At 35.8% G+C, this 13,862-nt stretch overlaps 1 protein-coding gene, 2 pseudogenes and 2 gene segments (V, D, J or C); all 5 read right to left on the bottom strand.

The window, feature by feature from the left end:
• Nucleotides 1–269: 269 nt before the first annotated feature.
• On the bottom strand, nucleotides 270–816 carry LOC122966961. The segment is given in 2 exon segments: nucleotides 270–607; nucleotides 700–816. Coding segments are annotated over 2 exon segments (378 nt in total).
• Nucleotides 817–1,598: 782 nt separating this feature from the next.
• LOC122966258 (immunoglobulin lambda-1 light chain-like) lies at nucleotides 1,599–4,871 on the bottom strand. The gene is made up of 4 exons (XM_044330314.1): nucleotides 4,736–4,871; nucleotides 4,321–4,643; nucleotides 2,968–3,004; nucleotides 1,599–2,090 (listed from the first exon to the last, which is right to left on the bottom strand). Exons 1-4 carry the CDS (start codon nucleotides 4,773–4,775, stop codon nucleotides 1,765–1,767), a joined length of 726 nt encoding a protein of 241 aa, XP_044186249.1. The 5' UTR covers nucleotides 4,776–4,871; the 3' UTR covers nucleotides 1,599–1,764.
• A 904-nt stretch (nucleotides 4,872–5,775) lies between these two features.
• LOC122966253 lies at nucleotides 5,776–8,366 on the bottom strand (annotated as a pseudogene).
• Nucleotides 8,367–9,343: 977 nt separating this feature from the next.
• LOC122966960 lies at nucleotides 9,344–9,920 on the bottom strand. The segment is given in 2 exon segments: nucleotides 9,344–9,681; nucleotides 9,774–9,920. Coding segments are annotated over 2 exon segments (378 nt in total).
• An 824-nt stretch (nucleotides 9,921–10,744) lies between these two features.
• LOC122966252 lies at nucleotides 10,745–13,383 on the bottom strand (annotated as a pseudogene).
• Between the last annotated feature and the right edge of the window lie 479 nt (nucleotides 13,384–13,862).

Genomic DNA, 13,862 nt, shown 5'->3' with positions numbered 1-13,862 from the left:
AACCACAATCTGTTATTGTAACAGCTTCCTTTCAACACTGCAGGGGTGAATGTTTGTAGTAGTGAAAAGATGGATTCATGTAAACTATTACTTTTACTGTTGTTGTGTAGAATAAAGTAAAGACATACTTTAGAAATATTTTCTCATGTAACATGGGTCAATTGGATACGGCTTTGGTTAATGGATGGTTTCATATTTAGTGAACATTCTTACAGCATCAAAAGCAGAAGTGAGTGTATTCAGTGAGGAGGTTTTTGTCACGGTGTAAATCACTGTGATACGAACTCATCCACAGACCTGTCCAAAGTTTTACAGTAATAGACTGCTGAGTCTCCCTCCTCCACATTGTTGATGATCAGTCGATAATCTGATTTTGACTGATGATTAGATGTGAACTTGGAAGAAGAGAAACCAGAGCCGTATACTACAGAGCTATAGTCATGACGGAACCTCAGAACATACTGAAGAACTCCTCCTGGACTCTGTTTATACCACCAAGCTGGTTCATTAGTAACAGTTCCCAGGTTACAGTCCATGGTGACTGTCTCTCCTTTCCACACTGTCACTACAGGAGGCTTCTGTGTCACCACCGTCACACCACTCACACCTGGAAACAACAAGATGACATGGAGTCAAGAGAAACACACAGACTGATGAATCCAACATGAGGTCAAAGCTGCAGTAAGTCAGCCTCCTTACATGTTAGAGCAGTGATGAGAGTGCAGAGGGTCCCCAGCATGTTGTCAGTGTGTGCTGAGAATGGCCTTGTAACTTGGAAAGTGAGCTTACTGCTGACAGATCAGAGGGTTTGGAGGATGAGGAGAGGAGGTGCTGGAGGAGCAATTTAATACAACACTGAAACTGAGAGTGACTGACAGGAGGAGGAGCTGAATCTGTTTTGCTTTCATGCTGTATGTGTTACTTTGTCACCTTCCTAAGTATTCATGCATTCAAATATATACAATTATTCAATCTTTGTATTCACATGCTTGAGATGGAGTCTTTAAAAATGGTTTGGCTTTATGTACATAATTCACACACATACAAGATAAACTGTGTAATTTGAAAATGATTAAAACATTTGTGTGTTTTCTATCAGCTACAGTTCCCTCTTATTTTACAGAGAGCTGACACTTGACCTCCTCATTTGCATGGAGCTATGAATAAGGAGAGGAGGCCTGCAGGTGCATCCTGGGAAGAAAGAGAGGGAGGAGGAGAGAAGTGATGCTTCACTGATGAAGGATGAAAACTCAGTTTCAGTTGCTACTCAATTTATCCGATTTTCTATCTCTACTATTACAAATGACTAAAAGAAAATAAAGAATTATTCATCAAGTTTGCTACCTCTTATGCATTTATTACACATTTATACCCAATAACAATATAGAATTCTTAAATTATATGAATATGATAATACATATTCAAGTAAGAATGAACTAGACATGTGTCTGTCATCTGTCAGTGAAATGAACATTGGAGGAAAAATAAAATCTAGTGAAGGTTTCAGTTAAATCATTATTGTTTAAAATCATATTTTCATGACAAAAAATAAATACAAACTGTTTTTTAATCAGAATGCTTTTATTTAATTAAACAGGTCTTGAAAAATGTAACAACTGCAAAGCTGATACAACACCTCCACCTAACTGTCACAACATTTATTACAAGCATGCAGACACATCTTTTCTAACATCTAAACCTTGTTATGAGCAAACAGCACAAACAGTAAAGAAACAGATTTTAAATGCTCATTCTGGTCCTCTACTATTCTTCAGCGGGACACTTTGACTTGTTGATGTTCTTCTCTGAAGTCTGGGAGCCCGCAGACACTTTACATGTGTAAACCTTGTCCATGTTCCAGTCTGACGTCTGGATGGACAGATAGCTGCTGATTTGGAAAGTCTGGTCTGGTTGCTGAACAGCGGTGCTGCTAGAGATCCCACTGCTCACTGGACTCCCAGCAGACAACCAGGTCACATCTGCAAAAGGCACAGACTGACTGGACAGACAGACCAGAGTGGCTTTGTTGGACTGGAGCTCAGCACTGGACGGAGGGAAGACTGTCAGGACAGGAGGAGAGAGGCTGGAGCCTGAAAATACATGAAGGACATATATACAAAACTGGCATTAAAGTCATAGAAAATAGAAAAGTCAATCTAAGCAGTTTGACACAGTATTGGATGATGGGACAATTTATGTTCATAATTAATTGAATAATCTCAAGATGTAAAATGTTTTAAATCAGATGAATCTAGAAATCATCACTAACAACAAGAGCAGAGTTCATTTTCAAAAATTTTAGAAATGAAACATTTCATCACAAACTTCACACATACAAAGATTACTTCTGGAAAATTATGATTTAACCATAGAAATGATATCCCTCAACAGTACTTCAATGTCAAGTAATGTCATCAGTCATTCTGTAAAGTTACATCAGATAAGACAACCATCTCACCAAATAATATATTTTCAAAAGGGCTAAATGCACAATTATTTCTCTATTTTATTGTCCAAAAATACATTTCAATTAAATCATATTTTATCTTTAAAATTTTACCAGATTAATATTCATATCTTTGTCATTAACTATTGATAGTAACAGTGATAATGTTCATTTCTACTGACAAATGATGGAATAAGTTGTAATGTTAAAAGTTCTCAAAACAAATGTTCATTGAAAACTTAAAATAGTAAATGAGTTGGTTCACATCTCTTTAAATTACAAAATAATCAAAAAACTTTAGAGAATTGTATAGAAAACATTTCAAATATTGTAATCAGCTGTTCATCTGTTCTTTGTCTTTTAAAGACACAGCTTGGTTCTATATCAAAGCTGAAAAACTGCAATCAATACATTTTCACTGAAAACCTGTTAATAGTAACAATTAAATCATATACATTCCACTAATATCCATCAGAAATGGGAAATGATTCTTGTTTTATGATCAGTTTAAAAGTACTTACTTGTCACGCTCAGCTTGGTGCCTTGTCCGAATACCACAGTGATTCAATTTGTACACATGGCTGTACAAAAACCTCCTGACTCTCACTAATGAAGGGAGTGAAACTGAAACATCCTGTTGAGACCAACTTTCACTGTCAACATCTCATTCTCTTCATCAGTCTGTTTATATTCCAAAACACATCTAGACTTGAGGATTGATTTTAAATTATCTGTTGCCTTTTACTTTCACGGTTGTGTTGAAAGTCCAAATATCATCATGTTGCAATTTGATGAGAATTTAAAATAAGTGAATGTTTGTTTCCATGAGTAACTGCAATTTTGTATCAGATTCATTTTGGATTTCATGGTGATTTAAGTTATTTAGACAATGTATATATATATATATATATATATATATATATATATATATATGTGTGTGTGTGTGTGTGTGTGTGTGTGTGTGTGTGTAAATATATATATATACACATATATATATATATATATATTAATGCTGCTAAGTGGAGTGGACTGCTGCCGAACTAAGATTTGTTGTATTTTAATATGCAATGACAATAAAGCATCTATCTATCTATCTAGATTTTCAATACAGTAAACTATCTTCAAATACATAAATAACATTAAACCAAATCTACAATAATTTATCATAGAAAAAAAACATGTTTTTAAAGGTTTTTAGGTGTTGTCTCCTCAGGTAGTGTGCTATGACTATGCAGTGTGTTTATTGCCTTTTTCTCAAGTTTTCTCTCTGTGGTGTGTTAAATATTGGACTGTTTTCATTAATAGCATATATGATCTGTTATCCGGTGTTTGTATCATTACTATTTAATCATTGTGCTGAAGAAATTACCATTCATGTAATCTCAATGTGCTGTTGATGGATTTGGTTGCTGACTGTAAATGGTGAATACATGAACTGAACTTATATAGCACACTTCTATCTTCACAGCCAAAGAAATGTCATTTTTTTCCTCATTCACTCACATACACACTCACACACCAATGGCGGCAGATTTGCCATGCAAGGCGTTGCCATCAGCAGTAACTTGGGGTTCAGTGTTTTACTCAAGGACATGTCAACACATGGACAGGAAGAACCAGGGATTGAACCGCCAACCCTATGTGGACTACTGCTGCTTTTCTTTTTTAAAATTATTTAAGCAGATTTGAAAAGCATACATAAATGTATAGTTAAAGGGATCATAGTAAGAATCGACAAGGAGCATTTACATATTTGAAAAGAACTGTGCATTGTGTTATACAGATAATTGCTTCAGTTCTTATCTTAGAAAATCAAAAAGCAGAAGTGTTTAGTGAGGAGGTTTTTGTCACGGTGTAAATCACTGTGATGCGTTCTCACTCATAGAGCTGTCCCATGTTGTACAATAATAGACTGCTGAGTCTCCTTCCTCCACATTGTTGATGATCAGTCGATAATCTGATTTTGACTGATGGTTAGATGTGAATTTAGGAGAGGAGAAACCAGAACCATATGTTGGAGAGCTCCAGCTGTGATAAAATCTCAGCACAAACTGAGGAACTCCTCCTGGAATCTGTTTATACCAGCAAACTTGATTATTAGTAACAGTTCCCAGGTTACAGTCCATGGTGACTGTCTCTCCTTTCCTCAGCATCACAACAGGAGGCTTCTGTGTCACCACCGTCACACCACTCACACCTGGAAACAACAAGATGACATGGAGTCAAGAGAAACACACAGACTGATGAATCCAACATGAGGTCAAAGCTGCAGTAAGTCAGCCTCCTTACATGTTAGAGCAGTGATGAGAGTGCAGAGGGTCCCCAGCATGTTGTCAGTGTGTGCTGAGAATGGCCTTGTAACTTGGAAAGTGAGCTTACTGCTGACAGATGAGAGGGTTTGGAGGATGAGGAGAGGAGGTGCTGGAGGAGCAATTTAATACAACACTGAAACTGAGAGTGACTGACAGGAGGAGGAGCTTTGGTTTGATCTTTACATAAATGATGAGATTCACGCATGAAAGTTTTGGAAATTTTTAAAACATTTTTCTAGTTAGACTTTTATGAAAAATCATCCTCTAATTTACAAGTTTTTCAGAGGTAAAAAAGAGACATTTGTTGCAGGATATAAGCTCTGAAACTGCACACATGCGTATATGAACAGATTAGAGGTTGACTGTCTTTGATTGACTGAATGACAATGAATTAAACATAAGTGTGTTTTCAGTCAGAGACAGTTCCCTCTGAAATAAGTAGAGGAAGCCTGCAGGTGCATCCTGGTTAAGAAGAGAAGGAGGAGAGAAGTGACGCTTCACTGATGAAGGATGAAAACTCAGTTTCAGTTTCTACATAGTTTATCAGAGTTTTCTAACATCTCAACTGTTGCAAATTACTAAAACAAAATAAAGAAATATTAATCAAGTTTTTTCCTTCTTATGCATTTATGGCACATTTAAACTCGATAACAATATAAAATTCTTAAATGTCATCTGTGTGTTCTGGATTAACTGTAAATATCAGTGAGATGAACATCAGAAGAAAAATAAAATCTAGTGAAGGTTACAGTTATTGCAGTTCAATTGAAAGTGTTTTTCAATTTTTCATGAGAACAAATAAATACAAACCATTTTTTATATCACAATGCTTTTATTTAATTAAACAAGTCTTGGAAAATGCAACAATTGCAAAGCCGATACAACACCTCCACCTAACTGTCACAACATTTATTACAAGCATGCAGACACATCTTTTCTAACATCTAAACCTTGTTATGAGCAAACAGCACAAACAGTAAAGAAAAGATTTTAAATGCTCATTCTGGTCCTCTACTATTCTTCAGCGGGACACTTTGACTTGTTGATGTTCTTCTCTGAAGTCTGGGAGCCCAAAGACACTTTACATGTGTAAACCTTGTCCATGTTCCAGTCTGAAGTCTGGATGGACAGATAGCTGCTGATTTGGAAAGTCTGGTCTGGTTGCTGAACAGCGGTGCTGCTAAAGATCCCACTGCTCACTGGACTCCCAGCAGACAACCAGGTCACATCTGCAAAAGGCACAGACTGACTGGACAGACAGACCAGAGTGGCTTTGTTGGACTGGAGCTCAGCACTGGACGGAGGGAAGACTGTCAGGACAGGAGGAGAGAGGCTGGAGCCTGAAAATACATGAAGGACAGTTATACATCAAATCAGTAACACAAATAATGACAGTAACAGTACTGTAACATATTAATTCATTCATTGTTTTGACAATATATAACAATCATGCTGATGAAGTAAAAAAACTAAACATTTTAAATGGCAAAAACATTTATCAATCACAAACTCAGAAATTCAATCATTATCTCTGTATAATTTTTCATATTGGAAACAAATCCACAAGCACAAAATGGTATTTGAATTCTACTGAAATAATTTCAGTCAAAAAATTAAGTTCTAATATATCAGTAGTGACTTTGCTTTAGTGGTGTCTGAGCATCAAAGAAAAATACATATTTATTTTTAAACAGCCAATATAAAGTTCAGCTAAATTCAAAATCACCATCAAACTTTAGAAGATAAGTAATTAAATAACACAAGCACAGTCATTTACTATCAGTATCATGATGTAAAATCATTTTGACAGATAACCTTACAAACCTGTAGCTAGAATGCCTTTACAAGGTTAAATCTCGTCAGAATATTTAAATTAAAAAAAGAAAAAACTCTTTAAAATGCCTCAAACATAAAATAATTTAAAAATATTTGTGGATTTTAAATATTGTGATTGTTTACAGATATTTCATTTGCCTTCAAACACATAGTTTAGTATCTAAATAACTAAAGTACAAGATGAATCTATTATTCACTGAAAGAAGTACAACAACAAGTCACACATAAATTGATTATTTTCTCTTAATATGCAACAGAAACAATAAATCTATCTGGTTTTATGATCAATTTAAAAGTACTTACTTGTCACGATCAGCTTGGTGCCTTGTCCGAATACCACAGTGATTCAGTTTGTACACATGGCTGTACAAAAACCTCCTGACTCTCACTAATGAGGGGAGTGAAACTGAAACATCCTGTTGAGACCAACTTTCACTGTCAACATCTCATTCTCTTCATCACTCTGTTTATATTCCAAAACACTGCTGGACTTGAGGATTGATTCTGAATCTTCCGTTGCATCATTTTGTTTTCATGTTGATGTTAAACGTCTAAATATCATCATTGAATGAAGAGGGATGATGGTGGAAATGTTTTCCTTCATAAATGCATCACTCACACAAGGCAGCAAAATTGATGTGGGTAATATTGAGTGCAGGGTGATATAAAAATCATTGTATGTTTAACTTGCTTCCTCCAAAAGTCATCTTCAAACATCAAATTTTATTCAAAGCAATTAAAATAATCAAAAAGAAGTAATTACACAGAAAATTGCTCGTGCAACAGAGGACTCATCAGGCTGTTTATTATGTCCTGTGTTAAATGAAGTGTTTTTAGAGAAATCATTGTTTCTTCTGTTAAATGATCTAAAAGCAAGGTCCACTTATTGAGCTGTTCCCCGACTGTTTAAGATATTTCTCACATACATGTGTCCCCAAAGTCAAGAATAAATCTCTATGCTTATATTTGTTCATCATTAATCAATGTGTTTGCATTGCATTGTCCAGTGCAAATGAAAAGGAAAAAACAACAAACACTGAGTTTAATTATCTCTTCATGAGATCAGCCACTAAACTTTTACATGAAATGAGTGTTTTTTTAAGAACAGATTGATGAAACTGGTTTGTATTGATCTTTAAAGTCTCATGTAGCTACAGAGACCATTAGTTGATGTGTGAGAGACTCAAAAAGCAGAAGTACTTTGTGAAGAGGTTTTTGTCACAGAGTAAATCACTGTTATACGTACTCATTAGCAGAGTCGTCCCATGTGTGACAGTAATAGACTGCAGAGTCTCCTGCCTCTGCCCGCTTAATGATGAACTGATAATCTATGTTTGATGAAGATCTAGAGTTGAATCTGTCTGAGGAGAATCCTGTTCCAAAGCTGGGTGAACTCTGAGAATGGTGAAATCTCAAAACATACTGAGGAGCTTTACCAGGAATCTGTTTATACCAGAAGACATATTCATTATCATCTCTGAATGTTGCAGTTGAGAACAACTTCTTGTCCTATAGAAACTGTGCGGACAGCGGGCGTCTGGGTCACAACTATCGCTGCATCAACATCTGTCAACAAACACAGAAAAATACATGAGTTAAAAGGTTTATGGCTGAAAATATGAAATATAAAAGGAATCAGAAGAATATCTTACATGTTAGAGCAGTGATGAGAGTGCAGAGGGTCCCCAGCATGTTGTCAGTGTGTGGTGTAAACGTTCCTTACTGTCCAGCTGAGAGGTGAGCAGGGTTGGAGTGTGAGGAGAAGAGAGACTGAAGCTTATAAAGACACTGAGGAGAGGAGAAGTGGAGGAGGAGGAGTTTCAACACTCAACACTGTTTTCATTCATGAATCTCCTACATCACATATGTGGTTTCATATCACATTCACCAATTATTTCATGGCAAAAAGCGTTACTGCTGTTGTTGTTGATAATATATCTATTTTTCATTATAAAGGTGTTTTGATGACATGTGTCTCCATACTCACATCACTTATTCATAACAATAAAAGCCAACATGGTCATTTGTCATCAAGAGAAGCAGACGAGATGATCACTCTATCATCAACCACTGCTATAAAACATCTCACATGTTAGACAAAACAGAAAATATTTGAATTGACGCAGTCACTCATCATTGGTAAGTCACAGAAAGTGTTGCAGATAAAAAAGTGGTTCTATACATTTTTATAATAATATCTCCATTTTGTTTAGTCTGAGAAAAAAATGACCCTTTTGATTGAGTTCAGTTGTTTCAAACTTAAGCCTGAAAACAAAGAAAATCATAAATCTAATGGTTTAAAACCTAAAGCATAAAAATCTAAGATGGTTGTCAAGTTATGTGCATTAAAGCTCCGCTAGATGAACAAACACATTATACTGAAGGTGTAGTTGGATCATTTTCTTCAATACAGATATTTGGGCATTTTTTTATTGTGTGATCACAAACATGGTTTCAGTCTAAAGCTGCTTTTATTTGTGAAGATTAAACCACAATCTGTTATTGTAACAGCTTCCTTTCAACACTGCAGGGGTGAATGTTTGTAGTAGTGAAAAGATGGATTCATGTAAACTATTACTTTTACTGTTGTTGTGTAGAATAAAGTAGAGACATACTTTGAAAATATTAAGTTAGTTCCTTATATAGCAAGCTTTTGGTTAATAGATGGTTTCACATTTAGTGAACATTCTTACAGCATCAAAAGCAGAAGTGAGTGTATTCAGTGAGGAGGTTTTTGTCACGGTGTAAATCATTGTGATGCGTACTCACTCACAGAGGTGTCCCATGTTTTACAGTAATAGACTGCTGAGTCTCCCTCCTCCACATTGTTGATGATCAGTCGATAATCTGATTTTGACTGATGATTAGATGTGAATTTGGGAGAAGAGAAACCAGAGCCATATTTTACAGAGCTCCAGCTGTGATGAAAACACAGAACATACTGAGGAACTCCTCCTGGACTCTGTTTATACCAGCAAGCTCGTACATTAGTAACAGTTCCCAGGTTACAGTCCATGGTGACTGTCTCTCCTTTCCTCAGCGTCACAACAGGAGGCTTCTGTGTCACCACCGTCACACCACTCACACCTGGAAACAACAAGATGACATGGAGTCAAGAGAAACACACAGACTGATGAATCCAACATGAGGTCAAAGCTGCAGTAAGTCAGCCTCCTTACATGTTAGAGCAGTGATGAGAGTGCAGAGGGTCCCCAGCATGTTGTCAGTGTGTGCTGAGAATGGCCTTGTAACTTGGAAAGTGAGCTTACTGCTGACAGATGAGAGGGTTTGGAGGATGAGGAGAGGAGGTGCTGGAGGAGCAATTTAATACAACACTGAAACTGAGAGTGACTGACAGGAGGAGGAGCTTTGGTTTGATCTTTACATAAATGATGAGATTCACGCATGAAAGTTTTGGAAATTTTTCAAACATTTTTCTAGTTAGACTTTTATGAAAAATCATCCTCTAATTTACAAGTTTTTCACAAGTAAAAAAGAGACATTTGTTGCAGGATATAAGCTCTGAAACTGCACACATGCATATATGAACAGATTAGAGGTTGACTGTCTTTGATTGACTGAATGACAATAAATAAAACATAAGTGTGTTTTCAGTCAGAGACAGTTCCCTCTGAAATAAGGAGAGGAGGCCTGCAGGTGCATCCTGGTTAAGAAGAGAAGGAGGAGAGAAGTGACGCTTCACTGACGAAGGATGAAAACTCAGTTTCAGTTTCTACATAGTTTATCAGATTTTTCTAACATCTCAACTGTTGCAAATTACTAAAACAAAATAAAGAAATATTAATCAAGTTTGTTCCTTCTTATGCATTTATCGCACATTTAAACCCGATAACAATATAAAATTCTTAAATGTCATCTGTGTGTTCTGGATTAACTGTAAATATCAGTGAGATGAACATCAGAAGAAAAATAAAATCTAGTGAAGGTTACAGTTATTACAGTTCAATTAAAATTGTTTTTAAAGTTTTCATGTGAACAAATAAATACAAACCATTTTTTATATCACAATGCTTTTATTTAATTAAACAAGTCTTGGAAAATGTACTAAATGCAAAGCCGATACAACACCTCCACCTAACTGTCACAACATTTATTACAAGCATGCAGACACATCTTTACTAACATCTAAACCTTGTTATGAGCAAACAGCACAAACAGTAAAGAAACAGATTTTAAATGCTCATTCTGGTCCTCTACTATTCTTCAGCGGGACACTTTGACTTGTTGATGTTCTTCTCTGAAGTCTGGGAGCCCAAAGACACTTTACATGTGTAAACCTTGTCCATGTTCCAGTCTGACGTCTGGATGGACAGATAGCTGCTGACTTGGAAAGTCTGGTCTGGTTGCTGAACAGCGGTGCTGCTAGAGATCCCACTGCTCACTGGACTCCCAGCAGACAACCAGGTCACATCTGCAAAAGGCACAGACTGACTGGACAGACAGACCAGAGTGGCTTTGTTGGACTGGAGCTCAGCACTGGACGGAGGGAAGACTGTCAGGACAGGAGGAGAGAGGCTGGAGCCTGAAAATACATGAAGGACAATTATACATCAAATCAGTAACACAAATAATGACAGTAACAGTACTGTAACATATTAATTCATTCATTGTTTTGACAATATATAACAATCATGCTGATGAAGTAAAAAAACTAAACATTTTAAATGGTAAAAACATTCATCAATCACAAACTCAGAAATTCAAATAGAAATTATCTCTGTATAATGTTTCATATTGGAAACAAATCCACAAGCACAAAATGGTATTTGAATTCTAATGAAATAATTTCAGTCAAAAAATTAAATTCTAATATATCAGTAGTCACTTTGCTTTAGTGGTGTCTGAGCATCAAAGAAAAATACATATTTATTTTTAAACAGCCAATATAAAGTTCAGATAAATTCAAAATCAACATCAAACTTTAGAAGATAAGTAATTAAATAACACAAGCACAGTAATTTACTATCAGTATCATGATGTAAAATCATTTTGACAGATAACCTTACAAACCTGTAGCTAGAATGCCTTTACAAGGTTAAATCTCGTCAGAATATTTAAATTAAAAAAAAGAAAAAACTCTTTAAAATGCCTCAAACATAAAATAACACAAAAATATTTGTGGATTTTTAACATTGTGATTGTTTACAGATATTTCATTTGCCTTCAAACACATAGTTTAGTATCTAAACTAAAGTACAAGATGAATCTATTATTCACTGAAAGAAGTACAACAACAATTCACACATAAATTGATTATTTTCTCTTATATACACCAGAAACAATAAATCTATCTTGTTTTATGATCAGTTTAAAAGTACTTACTTGTCACGATCAGCTTGGTGCCTTGTCCGAATACCACAGTGATTCAGTTTGTACACATGGCTGTACAAAAACCTCCTGACTCTCACTAATGAGGGGAGTGAAACTGAAACATCCTGTTGAGACCAACTTTCACTGTCAACATCTCATTCTCTTCATCACTCTGTTTATATTCCAAAACACTGCTGGACTTGAGGATTGATTCTGAATCTTCTGTTGCATCATTTTGTTTTCATGTTGATGTTAAAAGTCTAAATATCATCATTGAATGAAGAGGGATGATGGTGGAAATGTTTTCCTTCATAAATGCATCACTCACACAAGGCAGCAAAGTTTATGTGGGTATTATTGAGTGCAGGGTGATATAAAAATCATTGTATGTTTAACTTGCTTCCTCCAAAAGTCATCTTCAAACATCAAATTTTATTCAAACCAATTAAAATAATCAAAAAGAAGTAATTACACAGAAAATTGCTCGTGCAACAGAGGACTCATCAGGCTGTTTATTATGTCCTGTGTTAAATGAAGTGTTTTTAGAGAAATCATTGTTTCTTCTGTTAAATGATCTAAAAGCAAGGTCCACTTACTGAGCTGTTCCCCGACTGTTTAAGATATTTCTCACATACATGTGTCCCCAAAGTCAAGAATAAATCTCTATGCTTATATTTGTTCATCACTGATCAATGTCTTTGCATTGCATTGTCCAGTGCAAATGAAAAGGAAAAAACAACAAACACTGAGTTTAATTATCTCTTCATGAGATCAGCCACTAAACTTTTACATGAAATGAGTGTTTTTTTAAGAACAGATTGATGAAACTGGTTTGTATTGATCTTTAAAGTCTCATGTAGCAACAGAGAACATTAGTTGATGTGTGAGACACTCAAAAAGCAGAAGTACTTTGTGAAGAGGTTTTTGTCACAGAGTAAATCACTGTGATACTCCCTCATTAGCAGAGTCATCCCATGTTTGACAGTAATAGACTGCAGAGTCTCCTGCCTCTGCCCGCTTAATGATGAACTGATAATCTATATTTGATGAAAATCTAGAGTTGAATCGGTCTGAGGAGAATCCTGTGCCAAAGCTGGGTGAACTGCTCCCATGGTAAAAACCCAGAACATACTGAGGAGCTTTACCAGGAACCTGTTTATACCAGTAGACATAATTTACATCATCTCTCTCAATGTTGCAGTTGAGAACAACTTCTTGTCCTGTAGAAACTGTGTGGACAGCGGGCGTCTGGGTCAAAACTTTCGCTGCATCAACATCTGTCAACAAACACAGAAAAACACATGAGTTAAAAGGTTTCAGCCTGAAAATATGAAATATAAAAGGAATCAGAAGAATATCTTACATGTTAGAGCAGTGATGAGAGTGCAGAGGGTCCCCAGCATGTTGTCAGTGTGTGGTGTAAACGTCCCTTACTGTCCAGCTGAGAGGTGAGCAGGGTTGGAGTGTGAGGAGAAGACAGACTGAAGCTTATAAAGACACTGAGGAGAGGAGAATTGGAGGAGGAGGAGTTTCAACACTCAACACTGTTTTCATTTATGAATCTCCTACATCACATATGTGGTTTCATATCACATTCACCAATTATTTCATGGCAAAAAGCGTTACTGCTGTTGTTGTTGATCATATATCTATTTTTCATTATAAAGGTGTTTTGATGACATGTGTCTCCATACTCACATCACTTATTCATAACAATAAAAGCCAACATGGTCATTTGTCATCAAGAGAAGCAGACGAGATGATCACTCTATCATCAACCACTGCTATAAAACATCTCACATGTTAGACAAAACAGAAATATTTGAATTGACGCAGTCACTCATCATTGGTAAGTCACAGAAAGTGTTGCAGATAAAAAAGCGGTTCTATACATTTTTATAATAATATCTCCATTTTGTTTAATCTGAGAAAAAATG

This window comes from Thunnus albacares, chromosome 17 (genome assembly GCF_914725855.1).
Source record: "Thunnus albacares chromosome 17, fThuAlb1.1, whole genome shotgun sequence".
Classification (NCBI taxonomy): domain Eukaryota; kingdom Metazoa; phylum Chordata; class Actinopteri; order Scombriformes; family Scombridae; genus Thunnus; species Thunnus albacares.
The sequence above is the reverse complement of the archived record's forward strand: the minus strand, read 5'-3'. Positions and strand labels throughout refer to the sequence as shown.

Coding starts and splice junctions, on each gene's coding strand:
- LOC122966258 (XM_044330314.1), bottom strand. CDS start 4,775: ATGCTGGGGACCCTCTGCACTCTCATCACTGCTCTAACAT. Junction 4,644..4,735: donor TCTCATCACTGCTCTAACAT/GTAAGGAGGCTG, acceptor TGTTGTTTCCAG/GTGTGAGTGGTGTGACGGTG. Junction 3,005..4,320: donor GGGACAGCTCTATGAGTGAG/AACGCATCACAG, acceptor AATTGAATCACT/GTGGTATTCGGACAAGGCAC.